The 20472-nt window shown below is 58.1% G+C and overlaps 5 protein-coding genes across 5 annotated transcripts; 3 read left to right on the forward strand and 2 right to left on the reverse strand.

Annotated features, from left to right (window-relative positions):
• Positions 1 to 3368: 3368 nt before the first annotated feature.
• On the forward strand, positions 3369 to 5473 carry BJ171DRAFT_558765 (uncharacterized protein; the record flags this gene model as incomplete). Its single annotated transcript, XM_053113168.1, has 6 exons — positions 3369 to 3464; positions 3554 to 3689; positions 3843 to 4031; positions 4190 to 4385; positions 4573 to 5357; positions 5427 to 5473. 6 exons carry the CDS (start codon positions 3369 to 3371, stop codon positions 5471 to 5473), a joined length of 1449 nt encoding a protein of 482 aa, XP_052966081.1.
• A 198-nt stretch (positions 5474 to 5671) lies between these two features.
• On the forward strand, positions 5672 to 6578 carry BJ171DRAFT_127278 (uncharacterized protein). The gene has a single exon (XM_053105602.1). The coding sequence runs from the start codon at positions 5870 to 5872 to the stop codon at positions 6371 to 6373; it is 504 nt and encodes a 167-aa protein (XP_052966082.1). The 5' UTR covers positions 5672 to 5869; the 3' UTR covers positions 6374 to 6578.
• Positions 6579 to 8555: 1977 nt separating this feature from the next.
• On the forward strand, positions 8556 to 15142 carry BJ171DRAFT_621913 (uncharacterized protein; the record flags this gene model as incomplete). Its single annotated transcript, XM_053115440.1, has 10 exons — positions 8556 to 9101; positions 9369 to 9500; positions 9608 to 9793; positions 9970 to 10390; positions 10502 to 10693; positions 10840 to 11044; positions 11133 to 11816; positions 11972 to 12472; positions 12595 to 12872; positions 13020 to 15142. The coding sequence occupies 10 exons, from the start codon at positions 8556 to 8558 to the stop codon at positions 15011 to 15013; spliced, it is 5139 nt and encodes a 1712-aa protein (XP_052966083.1). The 3' UTR covers positions 15014 to 15142.
• A 419-nt stretch (positions 15143 to 15561) lies between these two features.
• BJ171DRAFT_424643 (transmembrane amino acid transporter protein-domain-containing protein) lies at positions 15562 to 18099 on the reverse strand (the record flags this gene model as incomplete). Its single annotated transcript, XM_053107681.1, has 6 exons — positions 15562 to 15991; positions 16124 to 16204; positions 16762 to 16919; positions 17051 to 17310; positions 17535 to 17932; positions 18053 to 18099. Coding segments are annotated over 6 exons (1374 nt in total), but the record flags the coding sequence as incomplete, so codon positions are not given.
• Positions 18100 to 19217: 1118 nt separating this feature from the next.
• BJ171DRAFT_507376 (uncharacterized protein) lies at positions 19218 to 20361 on the reverse strand (the record flags this gene model as incomplete). Its single annotated transcript, XM_053111207.1, has 1 exon — positions 19218 to 20361. A coding segment is annotated over exon 1 (743 nt), but the record flags the coding sequence as incomplete, so codon positions are not given.
• Positions 20362 to 20472: the final 111 nt, after the last annotated feature.

The following is a 20472-nucleotide window of genomic DNA, read 5'->3' on the forward strand; positions in this document are numbered from 1 at the left end:
ACGACACCTTGGGTGAAGGAGTGGTCGACATCCAGGTCTCGATATCGAGTCGATACTTCATGGTGTTGTGCCACTCAGTATTGGACTTGTGGCCACACATTTGCTGGTAGTGGCCATTGGAGAATGAGACCACCTCGTCTTGGTGGCCCGGTGCTTGGATGACCGCCGTGAAGATGGAGCCGACTCCAGGATCGATGCCAATCCAAGTGGTCTTGTCGGGGTCTGGGTTGCTAATGTGGGCCTGGATACGCTGCTCGGCAGTCGGAGGAGGCTCGATGGTCTCGGTGTGATCGGTTCGAGGCAGAAACTTGGCGAGACCGATGGTGCATCCAATGCCATCGGTGCTGATCTCGTAGTTGAACAGCTTCTTGTTCACGTCTCGCTCTTGGAAGAGGGAACTACGCAGCTTGAAGCAACTGCGCCAGAGACGATCCTGGTTGTTGATGCCGTCCTCGCCTTCTTCCTTGAGCTTGTCCCTGGTGAGTCCAAGGCGCTTCTTTGGACCCAGGAGCTCCCAGAGAGTGACCGTGTCAATCTTGACATACTTGGCCCTTGCAGTGCATGGAGGAACCATCGTGCACACGGCCGGAGGAGTGTCGACGGCGAGTTGCTTGAGTGCCCAGTTGATCCTGGATGCCAGCTTGTTGATCTTGGACTTGGTGGTGCCGAGCTCAGACTTGGCCGTGGTGAACCTCTTGTCGTCGGAGGGAATGCCTTGGGTAGTGAGCTTGTCCAGCTTGGCCTGGCGCTGCAGCTCGGTGACTCGGAGGGCGGGCATGTCACAGTCGATCCACTTGTGGACATTGTCGACCATCTTGTCTCGGGCGAGGATTCCCACATGGTGTGAGAGGCGATGGAGGGCCCGGAAGCGGTCCTGGTCGCTGCTGTACCGAAACTCGTCCAGGACGTGGCCAAAGTCCGGGTAGAGGAACTCGAGATCGGCCTTGGGTGGAGTCTGCCCTGGTTTCTCGAAGAGCTCGAGACAGGCCTCGATGGCTTCGTGCTTATGCTTGTTGGCTGGGAAGACGGCAGCACAGAAGCGGCGAAGGAGTCGCCAGTAGGCCAGGTCGAGGTGGGTGGTGCAGTTGGTGGCATAGGCATTGACAGCCAGTGTGAGAAGCTGACTGTGAGCGCCATCAGGCAGACGAGGGGCCGGAGGCAGGTCTGCGTGCCGAGTGGTCTGGTAGTCGCGAAAGGAAGCGACCAGATGCTTGTTGTATTTCTCATTGTCCCCGGTCGGCGAGAGGGCATCGGCCTCGACAATCTTGAAGCATAGGCGGATGAATGCAGGGGTGGCCCTGGAGATGACGGGGACGGGAAGATCCTGCTCGATGCACCGGAGGATGTGCAGGTTGAGCAGCCTGGATGCCTCGAACTGGATCTGGGTCATGGCCTCGACGGTGGCCTGGATCTTGTCGCGGAGAGCGGGATTGAGACAACAGCCATCCATCGTCTGCTTGAAGCAGCTGAACTGAGGGGCGGATGACCTTCCATCCACGAGAGGGACGACAGAACTCTTGAGGGGCCGGTATTCGGGACACCTGTTGGTGTTGCTTCGCTCGTGGTCGGTACCGTCGCACTTGGGACATCGCTTGACAGGACCAGATGAGGGACCAGGCTCGGTGGGATCGACATCCATTGGATCTGCAGAAGCAGTGGTGGTGAGCGACGGAGCAACAGACGAACAAGCATGCGTGGGATCAGAATACGAACCAGAGACAGGCTCCGACTGTGACTTGGCTTTCTTGGGCCTGGGTGGCCGAGGCTGGCCATCACCGGCACCCTTGCGCTTCGGAGGCATGGGGGCAGAGGATGCTGGATGCCTGCCAGTGGTACTGGTCAGAGCAGAGACTTTTTTTTATCGTACAATAGCGCGATGATCAGATCAAGGCGAGATGAGGGAAGAAAGCAGCAGGACGAAGGTGTGGCATTTATACCCGAGAGCAGGAACCCGTCTGCGCGGGCTGGTTGGGGAAGTGACCCTGTTCAAAAATCGCCGAGAGGTTCAAGCCAGGGATGTGAACGCGAAAATGGCGGCTTGATTGGGGGACTAAACCCCAAATCGGTGGGGACTCAACCCCAAAGAAGTTCTCGATGGGATTGAAGTCGGGCGAGGCAGGTGGGGTGAAGATCACTGACCATCCTCGGCGCTCGATGCAGTCCAGGACAGGCATTGTCTTGTGCATGCTGACATTGTCCATCACAATCACAGAGTCGTCTGGGAAGCTCGCTCGCTCAAAGAACTCGACCATCGAGTGTGTCTTGAATGATGTGGGGATGTACATGCGATGCAGCACACCAGAGTGGTTGATGGCAAATGCAGCCGAGACAGACTTGTGTTTCATGTGATTGCGCTGGCGAAGCGGAGCACCCTTCGGTGAGTACCCGTAAAGAGGGAAAATGGATTTCCTGATCCCCGTCTCATCGACAAAAACGAATCACCGCGGGTCGATGGAGCGGACCTGGTCCCTGAACTGTGCCACTCGCTCATCCAGTCGCTTGGACTTGTTGAGGTGTGTTGCTCTCTTGTGAGAGAGACCTGCTCGCTGGATGGCAGTGTGGCAGAGTGAGAGTGATACTTTCCTCTGGAGGATGGACTCGAGCTTGCATCGCAACACAGGACCAGTCTGGAACGGGTCCTGTTCAATCAGGGTGCGAATGACTGGACATGCCTGCTCGAAGAAAGTGGATCTGCGAGCTGGGACCCGGGATGGGTCATCCAGCTTGCATCCTCGGTGCCATCGATGGATGGTGCTCTTGGATACACTGAATATGGAGGCGACCTTACGCAGGCTATGGATGAGGGCGTAGCATCGCAATGCGGCGGTGCGAAAGTCGGATGTGTGGCGAATGGTCATGGCCAGCGCGCGATAACATTGGGTAACAGAATATTCGATGAATGGTCAAAAACCCGGGTGTCCCGTTTTTTATTGGATTGACTATAAACATTCACAAGGTTTCGGCAAACACCACCGTTCCATGCTGGAGAGTAGATCTATGCCGTCCCCACACATGCGCCGATCCTTTCTGCGGATGCCTTCTGCTGCTCCTTCGATGGCCATGGCCCACCACAGGACACTGCTGCCTGTGTCTCCAATATACGGCAGAGGGAGCCCTCGGCGTGTTTGTTCCAGGCCCTAGTTGTTTGGCACAGGGTGATTCGTCCTGCCGACCTTCCGGGTGTAACGGAATCGGCAGCCCACAAGGTTGATGGCGATTGCTGGGGTACATATTGCAGGCCGGCAAAGACCCAGCCGGCACTACCGACCGTCGTCAACCCCACAGCCAAGGACACCAGCGCCTGCACACTACATACCCGACATCGATTTGCCTGCCTGTCTCGGTTCCCACGCTTACATCCACTCACGATGGTTCTATTTGCATCTTCGATGCGCAAGTACCCTGTCTCCTTGGCCATAGCATGGGCACTGGCGCTCGAGTCTGTCCTGGCCCAGGAAGGAACAGTAAGTGACCATCTGCCGATGTAGATGACGCTAATCCGCCCAGGGCCAACCGATTCTGAACACTGACGGTCTTGAAACGTCCACCCCAGGGCACGGCTGTCGCAGGCACCAACCCGAACTATTCGTGCGATCCGACTGTCTGTGTCCTACCAAAGTGCTATTGTGCCAACGGCAGCCCCCCAGGCGGTCTCAGTCCCAGGTCAATCCCCCAGTTCATAACACTGAGTAAGGTCGCCGACGATGCCACCGATGGCGGCGTGTGCTTGCGCTGATCGCTCTTGGGTATTGCTCAGTTTATAGCAACCGTGGGTATCTCATTCTTCAACACTTGCCTCTCTGTACCGCATCCACAACCCAACCGGTTTGTGGTCCAACAAGCCTTTGACGATGCGGTGGACTCGGTCTTGGAGCCTGTAATCCAAAGCATGATCGACGGCCCCCTCAACCCCAACGGCTGCCCAATCTCCTCCACGTTCTTTGTTTCAACCCAATGGAACGACTACTGGGCCGTTCAGCGTCTCTACAGCAAGGGACATGAGATTGCCACCCACACCATGAACCACATCGGTAGGGCTGCGATCGGTTTCTGAGTTGTCCTGTGCTGTACCATCAAGTGCCAGAGTGCCAGAGTGCCAGAGTGCCAGAGTGCCAGAGTGCCAGAGTGCCAGAGCCTCAGTCCACGACCCGCATGGGATGCTGACGACGGCATTTCGTGCCGACAACAGGCAGCCCGCCCATCGAGGAGATTGTCGGGGCACAGACGGCTCTAAATCGATATGCGGGAGTTCCAAAGTCCAAGCTCCTGGGGTTCCGCCATCCATATCTCCTCTATTCGACGCAGTCGTTCCAGAACCTGGCCTCGGCCGGGACCTTCCTTTACGAGTCGTCCATGTCCATGGATGGAAGCATCAATCTCTGGCCGTGAGTGACTATCGCTCGGGAGCGTCTTGCGAGATCGGCATCGACCTATTCTCATTGCGGATCCTGCTTCGATTCGGCCGTCATCGCCCTCCACTTGGAACAGCCTCTCCATTGTCCGCCCATCTCACCTGCTTGTCGCCATTCTGGGGGGCTTCGTTTGCTTGCTCGCACACTTGGCCCTCGATAGGTACACTCTCGACAACGGCCCGGCCATCTCGTGCGTCACCGGCGACTGCAGCGGCAACTTCAAGTTCCCGGGGCTCTGGTCGCTTCCGATGGCCAACCTGAACAACCAGGACGGCTCCATCAACACCTCGATGGACCCGATGGCCAACAGTACCTCCCCGCTCACCAGCGACGAGATCCTGGCTCTGCTGCAGTACAACTTCCTGAGCCACTACAACGGCCAGCGCACGCCGATGGGGCTGTTCATCCATGCGACTCCAGCCCTGCCTGCGATCGAGCCCCAGCGGCTGGTTGCCTACGTCGCCTTCATCCAGTGGACGCTCCAGAACTACCCAGATGTCTACTGGATCAACAACCAGCAGCTTCTGGCCTGGATGCAGAGCCCATCCGACATTGCGGGGTCGCTCAAGAACCCCGCTCTTGGCTGCTTGTTCCCGGCCCGTGACCCTTCCAATGTCGAAATATGTGATGGCATCGACAACAAAGGCGACGGCAATATCGACGTAGGCCTGGTCGAGTCGTGCCAGTATCCGGATCAGAATGCATACTTTTCGTCGTGCTTTGGCTGCCCGTCAAAGGCCCCGAACGTCTCGGACGCCAATCCTGCGACCAGCAGCACTCGTTTCCCGATCCCCGATGCCGGCTGTCCCAACGCAGGAACCTGGGATCCTGTTGCGGGCCAGTGCGTCAGCCTCGCTCGGCCCATCATCGTCCGGGCTGCCGTCAGCACCTCTCCGGGATCGGGCAACAGCAGCAGTGCCCCGGGATCGGGCAGCAGCAGCAGCAGTGGGTCCTCCAAGGGAGCTTCGACGACGGCCAAGAGCGGGGGTGCCAAGATACCAACAGGTCTGGTAGCGATTGCGATGGCCGTCCTGGGCCATCTGTTCCTCGTGGGATGTTGACAAATCGGATTTCTGTCCACCCTCCCCCCAGCCGCAGCAATACACAATCTCGATAGCAGCCGTTATCGAGCGATCTGCCCAGCGGTCTGGTGCGATGGTGCGGACGATAGCGCAGGGCGCAGGCTGCGAGGTTGCTCGCCGCCTGACCAGCTTCCGTCTGGGGCCTCGTTTGACATCCCGTCGCGCTCGGCATGGGAGCCTCCTGTTCCGATGGAGCGGCCATGGGAGCCGGAGAGCCGATGCGGGCGTGGCTTGGGGCCAGGGCGGCCCATATAAAGCTGCAACATTGCCGTCATCGTCGCCACCATCACCATCACCATCGCCATCACCATCGCCATCGCCATTGGCATCACCATTGGCATCCCCCTTCGCTGCAGGACCGCCTCCCGCGCCGCCATGTCGTCGACCAAGGATTTACTGCGTATCTACAGCAAGTACAACGTCTGGGCGTATCGCCGCCTGCTGGTGGCCGTCGAGCAGCTCTCTGACCAGGCATACCACTCCAATACGGGCCTGGCCTTCCGGTCCATCCACGGCACACTCAACCATTTGTATCTGGGCGATCAGCTCTGGATCAAGCGCTTCAAAAACGACACCAACGGCATCGCGTCCATCTCGAGCTTCTGGACCGAGGCCGAGGTCTACTCCAAGCCGGGCGATGCTGAGTGCTACTGGGAAAAGTATATCACCGACCGCAAGGTGTTGGCAGCGTCGATCTTGACCCAGGTAGGAGTGCAATCTTGTCCTGGCCGTTCGAGCGGCAGGGCCATTTCCTGGACGATCATGGGGGCGAGACTGGGAGGGCTCGCCTTGCGACAAGCAGCAACCGGTACTGACGCATGTGCCGCCCATGGTGCCGATACAGGCCAAGGAGTACGACGAGTTCATTGCCGCTCTTGATGCCTCGACCGACTTTTCGGACACCTTCAGTCACCACGACTCGCATGGGATTCTTCGACAGCGCCCCCTGGGCAAAACCCTGCTGCACGTCGTCAACCATGCGACCCACCATCGGGGCCAGATCTCTGCCGCCGTGACAGCCTTGGGCGGCCGGCCTCCGATCATGGATTTGGCGTATTTTGACGAGTCGCAGGAGTAGACTGGAAAGTCGGACACGCAGAATGGTCAAATAAAACATGCGTCTCTGTCCAGCACGCCAATATGACTCGGTCTTGGATATCGGTGTGAGTGTGAGGCGATGGTGGAGACACGCTGGATGAGGATTGCTGTGCTCTCGAGGGATTTCCAGGGCAGCAGGGACTGCTCTGGAGGATCAGGTCGTCGGTATCCATGAACCCGATCGGGTTGAGACTGATCTGTCAGCATGTCCCGCCGCGAGGTCCGCTCAGCGGATGTCTCCGAGTCTTTGGATGGCAGAGGGACGTGCAGAGGAGAATATGGACTGACCAGAGACAGGCGAAAGAGGGAAGGTGTGGGTTTGAGCGGGGCTCCTTTATGATGGATACGAAGGGACGATGGTATTTGGATGGCCACCGGAGAGTCCAGCGCAACGAGGGAGATTGGGCGAGGAAAGGCGCCGGCTGGAGATGAGGAAGCGGGGCTGGCTGAAGAGTGGGGGGGGGTTCAATACGGGATCGGCGCTGATGCGGTTCGGATGCAGCGGCAAGGCTGGACCAGGACGACAGAGGGATCACCGGCCGAGAGGTTTGCGCCGAGCGAGGCCCGGCTGAGCAGCAAGGGCACAATCAAGAGCACAATCAAGAGCACTATCGGACTGCGGCACAGCCGTTGCAGACGAAATGCGATGGGCAGCGGTTGTTGGAGACGATGTGCGGTCGGGAATGGCATCGCCGGACGGGATTGTGCATGGCCGGACAAGCACGTTCGATTCCATGATGACGACTTGATGGATCATTGGTATGTACTTGCTTGATGGTTGATTGGTATGTACTTGCTTGATGGTTGATTGGTATGTACTTGCTTGATATCTCAATATATACTCTACACTTGATATCTCAATATATCCTCTACACTTGATATCTCAGCATATACTTGGCTCTCTGCCCAATCCCCCTGCACCGGGATCTGATCCCGCATCGCCCTCGCGGACCCGTCGGCCGGGGCTGTATTCTTGTGGATTGGTTCGGTTTCTGCAAGCGTCTGGTGGTAGTATCGCTTCGTACTGATCACACCGCTTCGTACTGATCACACCGCCTCGCCCTTATCACATTGCCTATCTGCCACGCCCGTTTCCGCTGCAACGATCCGGTCCCTCTCGGACGACCCAGGCCCCTCTCGAAATCGCTCTGCCCTGCGCCCGCGGTGCCGACGGGACCACAAACCGTCTCCCAGCGCGGATATCCCATGCACCAGACCCCCTCCAATGGCTCCAAACGTCGATATCGCATCCCATACCATGCTGTGCTCTGTCGTGCACTCGCATGCCCTGCCGTGCTCTGCCATGCACCCGCAACCACATCGGCCGCCGGCCTTCAGCACTCCGCTGACGGACGGTGCGCCGTCTGCCCCGTCCCTGCGGGCGTTGCCGCCGGCGATTGCGGTCAGTCCGTTCGTCCGCCTGCCGCCAGGGTGCGAACCTTTCGGAGCTGCCGGTCCAGACGATCGACACTCTGCCACTGCGCCGCTCTTTCAATAACTCTTACATTGCGCTGCTCTTTCAATAGCTCTGCCATTCCTCGCGGCCAAACGCCCCGCTCTTGCAATGTCAACCGCAGCACCGGTTCATATCACTGATCAAACCACTCATTGCACCGATCGTCTCGTCCGCAACCGCGATACCACCCGCTCCACTTGTTCCTCCCCGCTCGGTCTTGCTCCTTCCTGTCCCGCCCCTCCCCTCCCTGCCATATATCTTCTCCGGTTCCCAGCCGTCGTCTTCACCCCGGCTCATTCTTGCCTCGACCTTGCGGCCCATCCTATCCTCTCCCCCAAGCTCGGCCCCATTGTCTTCGTCCTGACTTCCCTCCGGCTTTGCCGCAGAGTACTTTGTCACTCCCGTTCTCACCCCCCTCCCCTGGTTGCCTGCTGGCACCTACCACTCTGCTGGATCTATTTTGTCCGTCCAGCGTCCCCTCTCCACCTGTCCTGACCTTGTTTGACGATGCCCGAGTCTACTTTGGCTGCCAAGCGCAGGTCGATGGCACCATCGGTCCATCGCAAGCGCTTCTCTGTCTTCAGCAGCTTTGCAGTCCCTGGCTTCACCACCCTTCAAACCATTCTCACCACCCCTCCGCCTCCCAACTCCAAGTCCCTCGGCGAGTTTGTCGAAGCCTCTCTTGGTGATCTAAGCTTTCACACCATGCTCGATCTACTCTCCGACGATCCCACCCCGGTCTTTGTCTCGCCGTCGCCTGGTGCCGACTCGGACGAAACGCTGAACGAGAGTACTGTCTCCACGCTATCCCATGCGTCCCTCAAAGCCTTTGTCGAGTCGTGGGACTTTGCCGAGTCATTTGGCCTGCATCCCAACGATCGGGTTGCCGTCATCCTGCCGGACGGCCCCACTCTGGGTGTCTGTCTTGTTACCGTCATGGCCAGCTGCGCCGTGGTGCCCATCAACTTCCATCTGACCAACGAGGAGATCTGCGCCGAGCTGGTGCGTCTCGGCGCCAAATCTGTGATCATGACTGCCGCACGCGCAGAAGATGTACGTATCTGTTCAATCCAGTCCAATCCAATCCAATCCAATCCGGCTCAAGCCCGATCCCCATCATCGCCTGGCTGCGCGGGGGTGGGCAGTTCTTCAGATATCAGCATCGACATTGGCATCGATATTGGCAGCGACATTGATGTCGATGGCGCCCCCTCTGTGTGATCGCTTGCCGTCCTTTCGGACTGGCTTGCACGGATCCCACTTGCTCGTAGCCATGCACTAACAGCCCCCCCTTCTGGCTACGGCTTGTTCCGCTCCCAGACAAAATTCACAGACCAGCTCTACTGGAACAGAATCAGCATCCTCATCCTCCGACCAGACCGTGTGCGCTGCGGGCTGTTCTCTCTGGCCAAATTCGATGCCGATAGTTCAGACGAAGCGGAAACCCCCGTAGTAAGTGCCTGTTTGGTCACCACCATCCTGCGCATCGAATGTGTCTTTCGGCTACCACAAATTCATCGCTCCTGCTAACGCCTGGCGCTCGATCTCGGCATCCGCAGCGCATCGACATTTCTGAACACTACCCCCAGTCTGCTCCCAAGCGCAAAGTCCACCGCACCCATCCCAACGACTGTGCCATGATTCTGGCCACATCTGGTACCAGCGGCAAGAAAAAGACGGTCCCGTACACCCTCAAGACCCTCGTAATCGGCGCCATTTGCGTGGCGAAATCCTGGGGCTTGACGGTATGTGCTCCTCCGTCTTCATTTACCGGACGAGGTTTATCGCCCCATCGGCTCCTCCCCCCAGCAATGCACCACCCATGCACATTCTCTCCGGCTGCGGCTGTTGCCCCTCATTGTTCTGATGGCGGCGGTGTTTCTAGCGACTAATCCGACTGCTGCACATTCCCCCGCAATAGAAATTCGATGTCAACCTCAACATGATGCCTCTCTACCATGTCGGTGGCATCGTCCGCAACCTCCTCGCTCCGGTCCTCAGCGGCGGAGCAGTTGTGTTGACCAAGGGCTTCGACACTGTCGTGTTCTGGGATCTGATCCAGACGAGCAGCGTCCACCCGACTTGGTACTATGCCGTGCCGACGATGCACCAGGCCATCCTGCAAGAAGGACGCAGCCGCGGCGTCGATCAGGAGGCCATTGGCATCCGCATGATCGCCAATGCTGGTGGTGGCTTACTGCCGTCTCTTGCTGTGGAGCTGCGTGACTTTTTCAAAGGTGCAATCGTTCTTCCCTCATACGGCATGACCGAGTGCATGCCGATTGCCACTCCACCGCAAGACTACACCCTGAACAGACCCGGTACCTCCGGCATATCCGTGGGTAAGTGCCTGCGACTTGGCTCGATGACTCCACGTCCGACGTCTGCATGACCATCCAGGTCTTGATGTTCACGTCGCCGATCCAATCCTCTGTCCTCTCCCGCTCCTGCAGGTCCCGAGATTTGCATCATGGACGACAGCCACCGAGCCTGTCTGACCGGAGTCATCGGAAATATCATGGTCCGTGGCCCTCCGCTGTTCAAAGGCTACGAGGGAGATGAAAAGGCCAATTCGTCGTCGTTCACAAAAGACGGTTTCTTCAACACGGGCGACCTCGGTTATCTTGATGCCGACGGATACCTTTGTAAGTATCCTCTAGAGCCCTTTCTCTTTGGCTTGTTCGGCTGCCCCTTATTGCATTGGAGTGTACTCTGGACAGAGTTGCGGATTGTATCAGGAACTGTGTTTCTCGCGGTTGGCTCACGCCGGTGTGCTTTGCCTCGTCTGCAGACGTGACCGGACGCTCCAAAGAGGTCATCAACCGTGGAGGCGAAATTGTCTCTCCTGCCGAAGTCGAGGACGCCGTCATCAAGCACCCCAAGATCGCCGAGACCATCGCATTTTCAGTGCCGCATGACACTCTCCAGGAAACCATCGGCATGGTCATTGTTTCTGCCAACCCCAACTCGAGAGTCGACCTTCCCGAGCTACAGAAGTAAGATTGGGATCGGGTTTCTGCAGTGCACGGGTACAACTTTGCCATGAAGTGGCCACCAGACTGACACACTCCGTCCTGCTCACAGCTTTGTCTCCAAGTCTCTGCATCCATCCAAATGGCCGCAGCTACTTGTGTATATGAATCAGCTACCCAAAAACCAAAACAACAAGCCGCTCCGCATCAACCTCGCCACCCGCTTTGATCTCAAGGAGATTAGTGACTCAATTCCTCCCTCTCAGCGACTGTTTTCTGCCATCGCACCGCCCACATCGTCGTCCATCAAGGATCCGATCGAGTGCACCGCGGTTCATTCGTCTCCTGATACCTCCGTGCGCGAGCTGCTTGCCCACCCGTTTGTTGCCGAGGCAACCACAATCGTCAACGCCCGTGGCGATCTCGTCAGCTATGTCAAGTACCACTACACTCTGCGCGATGGAGATCCGCAAAAGCTGGCCCTGCTCGACGAGCTCCAGTCGTACCTCAAGTCGCATCCGCGCGTCCACGCCTACGATGTCCCCAAGAAGATTCGTGAGGTTGCAGAGTTCCAGAAGCGGCGGACCGAGAGAGGATGGGAGATCGACACGGACATTTTGGTCTCCCAGGAAAAGCTCGAAGGCATCGATATGGACTCGCTCGATCGCTTCCAGAGAGAGGTTTGCGAGATCTTCAAGGAGGTGTTGGAGATTGACGCCATCTCGAGCGTCGACGACGACTTTTTCGAGCTGGGCGGGTCGTCTCTGAAGGCTGGCCGAGTCGTCGGACTGATCAGGTTAGTGCTCGCTGACTCTGTGCCTTAGCCCCGTGGTATGGACAGGGACTGCACCATACTTTGCACCGCCCTACTATCGGCGAACCTCGGTATTCTCTGATCTCGGGCTGATCAGTGACTGATGTCTGACGCTTGTTGTATGACTCCTTTTGCAGGAAACACTTTGATGTCAGCATCCCGGCGATGCTGCTCTTCCAGCATCGAACCATCGCAAGTCTTGCCGAAGTCGTGCGCCAAAAGTCCTCTGGCCAAGCGGATCAGCCTGGCGGCAAGAAGAAGCGCAAGGGCGGCGAAGAAAAGCGTCCTCAAGGCCGGCCCTCGACCTCCTTCGCAGCACTGGCTCTCCAGCTCCTTCCCCTCACTGTCTTCCGGCCCTTGCAGAAGGCTTCCATCTGGATCACCTTTGCATACTTCCTGATGCTGCTGGACCTGATCCTCGATACGGTCCTGGGCCAGTACGGCGTCAATACTCAGTCAAGTGTGATGACGGATCCATCTGGCCAGCTGTTTGTCAGCGAGCCCGCATGGAAACCCTACTCGCGGATGACCATCTTGGTCATAGCGGTAGCCACTTCCCACGCTGTTTGGTGGATCATTTCTCCCTTTGCGGCCATTGCATTCAAGTGGATTGTCATTGGAAAGTACCAGCCTGGAAAGTAAGTATGCTCTCGCCGCCACTTCAATCCTTGGCTTAGCCGCATTGGGCTTCCCGCCGCTTCCAGCCATCCGCGGCTTTCTCACCATTCTCTCTCTCTGTCTCTGTCTGTCTCTCCCACAGATATCCTCTCTGGAGCTCATACTATCTCCGCTGGTGGCTTGTCGACCAATTCACCCGCATCTGTGGCCGTGGTTTCTTTGGAGCGAGCTCGGCCGGACTTGTGCGCTACTACCGTTGGATGGGAGCCAAGATTGGCCAGAACGTTTGCATCGACCCGGCCACGCGCCTGGGCGAGTTCGACTTGATTGAGATCGGCAACAACTGCGCCTTTGACCATTCCATCGTTCGCCCCTTCACCATGGAGACGGGAAGAATGGTTCTCAACTCGATCAAGATTGGTAGGTGCTCAGTTTGTCGTCGTCTGCCTTGTTCTTGGGGTGGGGACTGCCGTTGTTGCCAACCATTGTGTTTGGGATGCCATGCGATACAAGAGCGCATTATCATGGCTGGTGAGATTATGCTAACGAATCCGCTCCGTCGATTAGGGAGCGATTGCGTCATCAACATCAAAACCGTGGTTGCCCCTGGACACATTATCCCCAAGAACCACGTCATGCCCCCGCTCAGCTCCTCATACGAGCTCGGCGACGCATCCGCCTCCTACGAAGGGCTCTGCCGGACCCGCTCCAACCACACGCCCGACATCCTGTGGAAGATGCTCCTCGGCTGGCCTCTACTGCTAATCATCGAGCTGATCTCGATGGTTCCGTGGCTCTGTGTGCTCTACTTGCTGATCCAGCAGCCCTTCTTTGCCCAGAGCGGGCCCAACACCACGCGCCTGAGCCAGCTGCTGCACTACTTTTCGAACCCCGTCCGGATCGGCTACCATTTCTTGGTTTTGATCACCCGGAATCAGATCTCGCCGTTTGTGCGGCTCTTTATGAGCATATTGGTCAAGAGGCTCATCATCGGCAAGTTCCGCCCCGGCCGCATCGACAGCACGTCCTACAATCTCTTCCGCCACTGGTTTATGAAGAAGGTCTTTGGCGACGGATCGCTCTGCGGCGTCTACCAGCTCATCGGACGCCACTACGAGCTCACCAGCATGATCTATCGTGCACTCGGCGCCAAAATCGGCTATCGCATCTACTGGCCCGGAACGCCGCTCCTGCTGTACGAGTTTGACCTCTTCCATGTCGGGCATGATGTCGTCTTTGGATCCAGAAGCCACATCTTGATCACCAATGCGCACGAGTCGCAGCCCATCTCGATCGACGATGGTGCCATGGTGGCAGACCGCTGCGTGCTGCTGCCTGGCACCCAAGTCGGCCGTGAGTGCGTGCTCGGCTCGGGCGCACTCACCGAGGCCGGCTTTGAGTATCCCCCCGGCTCAGTGTGGATCGGCTCGCAGGGCGGCCGAGCTGTTCTGTGGGACAGCAGCTCGCAGAGCTACAACCCCGACTCGAGCACCCTGACCCCCTTCGGCAAGGCCTTTTACTACAAGGAAGCCGAGTTCAATGTCCTCCCGCTCTGGTTCTGCGTGCTGTACATTTTCGTCTTCAAGGCCATCGCCACAACGTATTGGGCATGTGTGGTTACCGGCTCCATCGTGCTGTCGAGCTGGATCAGTACGCTGGCTGCCGAGCAACTCGGATACTACAGCGATGCCTATGCAATCCTGCTCGTGGCCGCGCTTGTCCTTGGCATCTTCAGCGTCCTGTCCTTTGGGGCTCTGTGCATCGAAGTGGCAGCCAAATGGATCGTCTTTGGCCGCCGCAAGCCCGGACGATACGACTGGGACACCTCATCCTACTGCCAGCGGTGGCAAGTGGCCATCGCAGTCCACGCCATCGGCGACGACATTGTCGAGTACATCCGCGGCTCTTGGTACATTGTTGCCTACTTCCGGGCCATGGGATGCAAGATTGGTCGACGGGTATGCCTGTACCCCACCGGCGGCGATCCCATGATGACCGAGCCCGACCTGGTGCGCATCGGCGACGACGTCTGTATCGACATTGCCAGTGTCGTCTGCCACATCAACAGCCGCGGACGGTTCTCCCTCAACCCACTGGTGATCGGAAGCGGTAGCGTCCTGCGAACCGAGACCCGTCTGCTCTCCGGCGCCGAGATGGAAAACGATGTGACGCTGCTGGAGCACACACTTGTTGTGAGCGGCGAGATTGTCGAAGAGCACACCCTGTGGCAGGGATGGCCGGCTTCGCCCTATGTCGAGCCGACCCAGCCGAGCGACAAGGAGCCCACCGTGACGATCAAGGTCGAAAGCGATGTCAGCGTCGAGATCGATGTCGAGACCGATGTCGAGACTGATGTCGAAACCAGTGTCGAAGGCGGCCGCCACCATCTGGCTCCTCCCTCGCAAGCCTGGAGAACACCCGGCTCCCGCGTCTCGGCCTTTGCCGAGGGCGACTTCCGCGTCGATAGCACTTCGTTCCGACGATATGCCGATCACCGTCGCTCGGTCTGCAGTCGACGCTCGCGGATCATTTCATACTACGAGCCGCCTGTCCGCGAGTAAACGTAGCTGGGCCCTTCTCTGCTCCCCTCATCCCACATCCATGTTCGCTCACAACGCCCATACCATTATCACCATCATCATATTTAGCACCACTCACCATCAGCAGCGCATCATCGCCATCGGCACCACCGGCAACATCAGCGCCATCATCCCCATTGCCACTTATTCTTATAGAAGGTCGTTCTATTTTCTTGTGCTTGACCCAAAGAGAGCACTCTTGAAGGATGCTCCTGACCATCATCTCCACACAACAACCCTTCATTTCTCAATATAAAAAGTGCAGCGCAGTACTTGCATAGCATCCATAGTGAAACCCCGTGTCTGATTCTGCTGCTCGCGACCCGGTTTGAATATGCAGCACCGCTGATGCCCGACGCAACGGCCGCACAACGCACACTGGATTGATTCAAAATCCACACAGTCGTCCATTCTTTTCTTGAAGGCACAAAATGAGAACAGGGCAGCAGTAGCAAAGCAAAGGCGGGCGGCAAGGGGTTGTATCGTCGAAACGCTCGCAGGGCAAGGCGAGGCCCGAGGACTCACGTCGCCTAGAGCCAGCTGTAGAGGAGGCCCAGGATGCCACAGACGCACCCCGTTGTGGCCATGGTGAGGGCACCGACATGCTTCCATGCGCCAATCTTGTTGCGCGAGCTTTGGAAGATGATGCGGTGATAGAATAGCGCGGGAATGATGTAGCAGACCAGCGTTCCGCCCGTGGCGCCAACAAAGGCGAGGACTTCGTCCAGGTAAATCACCGACATGACCATGATGTAGGTCGTGCAGACAATGATCGTCGTCAGGACCACGGACCGGTCGTCACTGCGGTTCCAGGGGCCCAGGCCGATCATGTAGCGCAGGTACCAACGCACGGTCAGATATGTGCGCGTGTACGGGTCGACTTCAAGTAGAGCCGCGGCCAGGGTGGGTGGAGCCACAGCGACTGGGGTCATGGATGGTGCCGGTGAGTCGATGCTGGTCCTCGAGCTCACCAACTGCGGCGCAATCAGGAGCGACTGCGTGTATCCCTCCGAGATGGAGGGCTCGCGTCGCAGAAAGTCGCCCGGCCCGATGTAGTAGCGGCACACGATCTTGTAGATGTTCAGGAGCGACAGACGGCATGGATGCACCTGAATCGGGTATGACAGGGCAGCCAATCCGGCAAACGCCAAGCGTGCCACGGACATCGGCCAGCTTGGCGGGACTTGATGGTTGGACGGAGGCAGGAGGAAGTTGAAATGGAATGCAGAGCATCAAAGGATGCCGCCATTTCGGCACCAGATGATTCAAATCAGTGCGAGGATCAATCGGGAAGCCGATGCCCGGATCGCATGTGTTAGTTTTTAGTGGTTGCCGTCCCGGTTCCAGACGACCGAGTGTTGTGGTTCGATTTGCAGAGCCCAATGGAGGCATGAGAAGCAAAGCAGCGTCAGAGAAGCGAGTAAGCACCATGGAGAATACAGCCAGAATAGACTGTCTACCCACTCGCCTCGCACATGGAAGGACCCAAGACCCGACTCGGACCGATCGATCCGTGGAATCTCCGTGACTTTAGGCGACCGCGGCGGCAGCTGGAACCGTACTTACAACTGCCATGGATTCCAAATAGTGTGCGACGCAAACACGGATCAATGGACAGAGCATAAGTGGACAATATCACTGCACCAAGGCTATCAGAGGGAGCGGCCTCTTGCCGCGCGACCACTTGTCAGATTGCAGCAAGACATGTTCGCGCACACTGCGACACTCACTTGTTGATGATGTTGCCGTCACAAGCCGCGCCAAAGGTATAGTACCCCGCCAGACCGACAATCAGATAAATTGCGGCTGTGGCGATAACGGCCGAGTCGATAACACGACCAATGTACTTTGCTTTGGACTCTTTGAGCTCGCCAAAGATCGAAAACAGCTGATCATCGCCGGAAGGCGTTAGCAGACACACGGGCATGCTGCTGTCAAGGACCCACCTCTGCTGAGTCGCAGAAAACACCAGAGACGCGGACGATTCGTTTGTGCCGGCCGCCGCCCACGGCTACTTACGTTTTGCTGGCAAGTAAAGGCAAAAACAAAGATGGGCAGAACCTCGAGCCACCGTTCTGAAAACAGAAACAGCGGCAGGGGCTCGCGGGCTGTATGGTCGGACGTGGGTGTGTCGTCGTCGGGCTTTCTTCCTATCGTGAACGAGGCCCATAGCACCACCGCGGCGAGGTACAGGGCAAAGCCCAGACAAGTTGTCGAGAACCAGGAGATATCGTCGATTGTGAATTGCATCGAGAGCGGAACGAGGACAAACAGGAATGCTATGAATGATTTTCAACATCGCCGACGTCGTTGAATCGGCAGGCCGCAGTTGAATACAGGAAAGGAAAAGAACGAGTGAGCTTCGATGCCACAGTCGGTATTGCTGTCCGGCTCAGAAGAATCTTTGGTGTCTGGGCAGAATCCCCCCCCCCAAGTCTGTTTGGCCACAGCCGACGCAGCAATACTTTTGACGAAGACGCTCGTTCGGCATGCGGACACCTACCAATCATCCAGAATTGACGGCTCAGCAGAATCCGGATCCAGAACGCATGGGGCTCGCCCATGGACAGAGACAGCATGCCCATGCTCGGGTCGACAGAGTCAATCCCCAGGATATCGGCGATAAATCGAGGCATGACATCGCCGATGGCAACAATGTAACTACTCGCCATGCCCATGCAGCTGACAGCCACAATCAGATCGACGACGATGCGACCAAACTTGGATCGGATGGTGAGCGCGGCGAGGGAGCCGTAGCTGGGCTCCTGGAGAGGATGCGGTCCGTGCGCAAGGCGTGCTGACGAGATGAGCAGACGGAGAGAGAACCAGGTTGCCGCTGCCGATATCACTACCAGCAGAGTTCCGCCGAGCAATCCGACGGCGGCAAAGGCATAGGCCATACTGGGATGGCGCCGCGATGTCAAACGAATGGCCAGTGAGTGGTTGATCAAGGCAGCAGCCAGCGGAAGCGCACGGATCACCGACGCCATGATCCCCGGCCCGCCGCATCACCAGACTCACCTCAGCATGCCTGTGCCCATGATCGTGTTGATCAGGTTGATGACGGATCCCACGACCGCTGTTGTTTGTGGAGCATGTGGGTGTGCAGAACAGAGGACCAGAATTGAGCTCCTGATGGCTGCTTCTCGACGCCGACGGGCTCCACACCGCAGCAGTGCGTACCAGAGAAGTTTTCGGGGTCGAAGATGCTCTCGGCGTGGAAAGCAATGGGCTGGCTGTCGCTCGAATCTCGGGATCGCTCTGCTTCGAGCAGCCGCTCACGCTCCAGCTCGTTTTGCCTCTCCAGATCCTCAAAGAACGACGTCCGGCTTTCGCTGTACCCGCTCTCCGATTCGACCGACAAGCCCAGGCTATCTTCAGAGAGGTGCATGAGATCTGCGGCCGACTCCTCCAGCGGCTCCGAAAAGAAAGACGACTGTCGGTCTCGTCCCTTGCGCAGGGCCGCTTCGGCTGGGATTGTCTCGCCTTCATCGGTGATGAAGATGTGGGCGACGCCGTCGTCGGCGACGGATCGAGTCGACTCTTTCCGAGTCGGAGACAATTCGGCTGGTGTAGACGATTGAGGTCCGGTCAGACGTTGTATCAGCGCTCGGCGAGTACCGTTGGCGACGATGGCCGATGCACGGGGATTGAACAGCGACCGTGGAGAAGCGAGCGGAAGCGGAGGACCGACGTCCGTGCACACCAACCCGCGACGGTACGGTACCTCGTTTGCAGCCTAAGACGTCATCGTGCTCTTCTTGGTTGAGGGTGTGCGACGACGCAAAGGTGGATTCAGAGGGCTGGTTGTCGATCGGGGGACGGATGTGAGATGGTCGCTCCTCCCGGACCATGGGTTGGCAGTGCTTCGGTGGCCTTGACTACGGGGTTCGACAGAGGGGAAAGCGAGGCTTTGGAGGTCGATACGGGGCAGATGCTCGAGACCGAATTGCGCTTGGATGGCGGAATGCGGGACGTCGCTGGTCGGCAGCGGTCGATGGCAGATGAGAGCCGAGACCAAACTCGCGGCCGGATTGGTTTGCGACGGCTTGTGCTCGACACCGGATTGTGGGGGGAACAACAGAAGGGACCCTGCGCAGCCGGCGGCTCGACTCGCCGCGTCAATGTGCCCACGGACAATGCAGACCACCAGCCGTCGACTGCAGATCCGGCTGGAGCATGGCCATAGCGAGCCTGCCGATCGCCGCTCAGGATCCGGAGGGCACGGACATGACAAACAGCACCGAGTCGTTGCAAACGCCGGCGGCCTGGGTCGAAAGCAGGAACGCATACTCTGGATGAGAGCAGCACGCAATCAGAGCAAGATGGCATCCTCGGCCAGCAATCAATCAAGCCACCGTCTCTCACACAGGAACAAGACCGGCAATCTGCTCCCATCTCGTCTTGGGGCGTTGGGCGGCAGCTTGAACGATCGGCCGGGACCTGACGGCATACCTATCGCGCAGATTGCACCCATCCCCTCGCCGCCATGTTTACCGATGACCTGTTTGCCGAGATCGACCAAATCATGGCTTCGGCCTCGGGCCAAATGTCCCATCTCACACCGATAGCGCATGGCTCGCCACCGCCGGTCCCGATGAGCGATACCGAGGATGAAGTTGGTGGCGGCCACACCCGCCAGCCATCCGAGCTGCTCCAGCCCACCCACGAGCAGCTGACAATTCTGCAAGGCCTCGGCATTGAATCCGGAGCGCCATGCGAGGCCAACCTGCAAACATCTGTCATCGAGAGTACCCACATGACAATACTCCATGGTCTTGGAGTCGATGTCGATGCCGGAGATGGGCAGCCCCCGGCCACCGCTACGCCAGCGGTTCCGGCTGGCTGGGATGGTGCTGGAGATTACGTGTTGACTCGTGCCCAACTCAACACCGCTGTAGCGATGGCTTGCCATGATGAAGACCCAGAGCCAACCGACAACGGAGATATATCCTACGTGCCCGACCGCCTCTCGGAGTATTCGGGCGATATTGTGCTGCGACAAAGTCAACTCTCGAGAGTCGGGAGCGAGCGCCACGAGCCATCCGTTCCCACGACCGAACAATCGCCAGACCAAAAGCCACCAGAGCATTCCGATGGCAGCGGCGAAGACATATGCATCAAGACCAGCGCTAGTGCTCCTCCAAGTCGAGCGGAGCTCGCCGTCGGCACTTGGAAATGGACCGAGCAAGGTTGTCCAGAGCCATCGGCGGTGTCCTGCGAGGATCGCTTGGATGACTCGGAGGATGGAATCGCACCATCAACCAGCACACTGCAAACCTCCATCGTCCCAAACAAGCCCATCGTGGCGCAAATCAATGGTGCTCCGACAGCTGCGTCAGATGAAGAAGGGTAGGGTATTAGCGGCACCCTGGCGGCGGCGACTGCAAACTCGGCTCTCCGTGAGATGGCTTCAGCTTGTGGTTTGCAGATTGGACTTG

Source organism: Polychytrium aggregatum, assembly GCF_025602895.1.
Source record: "Polychytrium aggregatum strain JEL109 chromosome Unknown BJ171scaffold_21, whole genome shotgun sequence".
In the NCBI taxonomy this organism is placed as follows: Eukaryota; Fungi; Chytridiomycota; class Chytridiomycetes; order Polychytriales; genus Polychytrium; species Polychytrium aggregatum.

What these genes read in the sequence shown, in the direction of transcription:
- BJ171DRAFT_127278 (XM_053105602.1), top strand. Translation starts at nt 5,870, where the DNA reads ATGTCGTCGACCAAGGATTTACTGCGTATCTACAGCAAGTACAACGTC.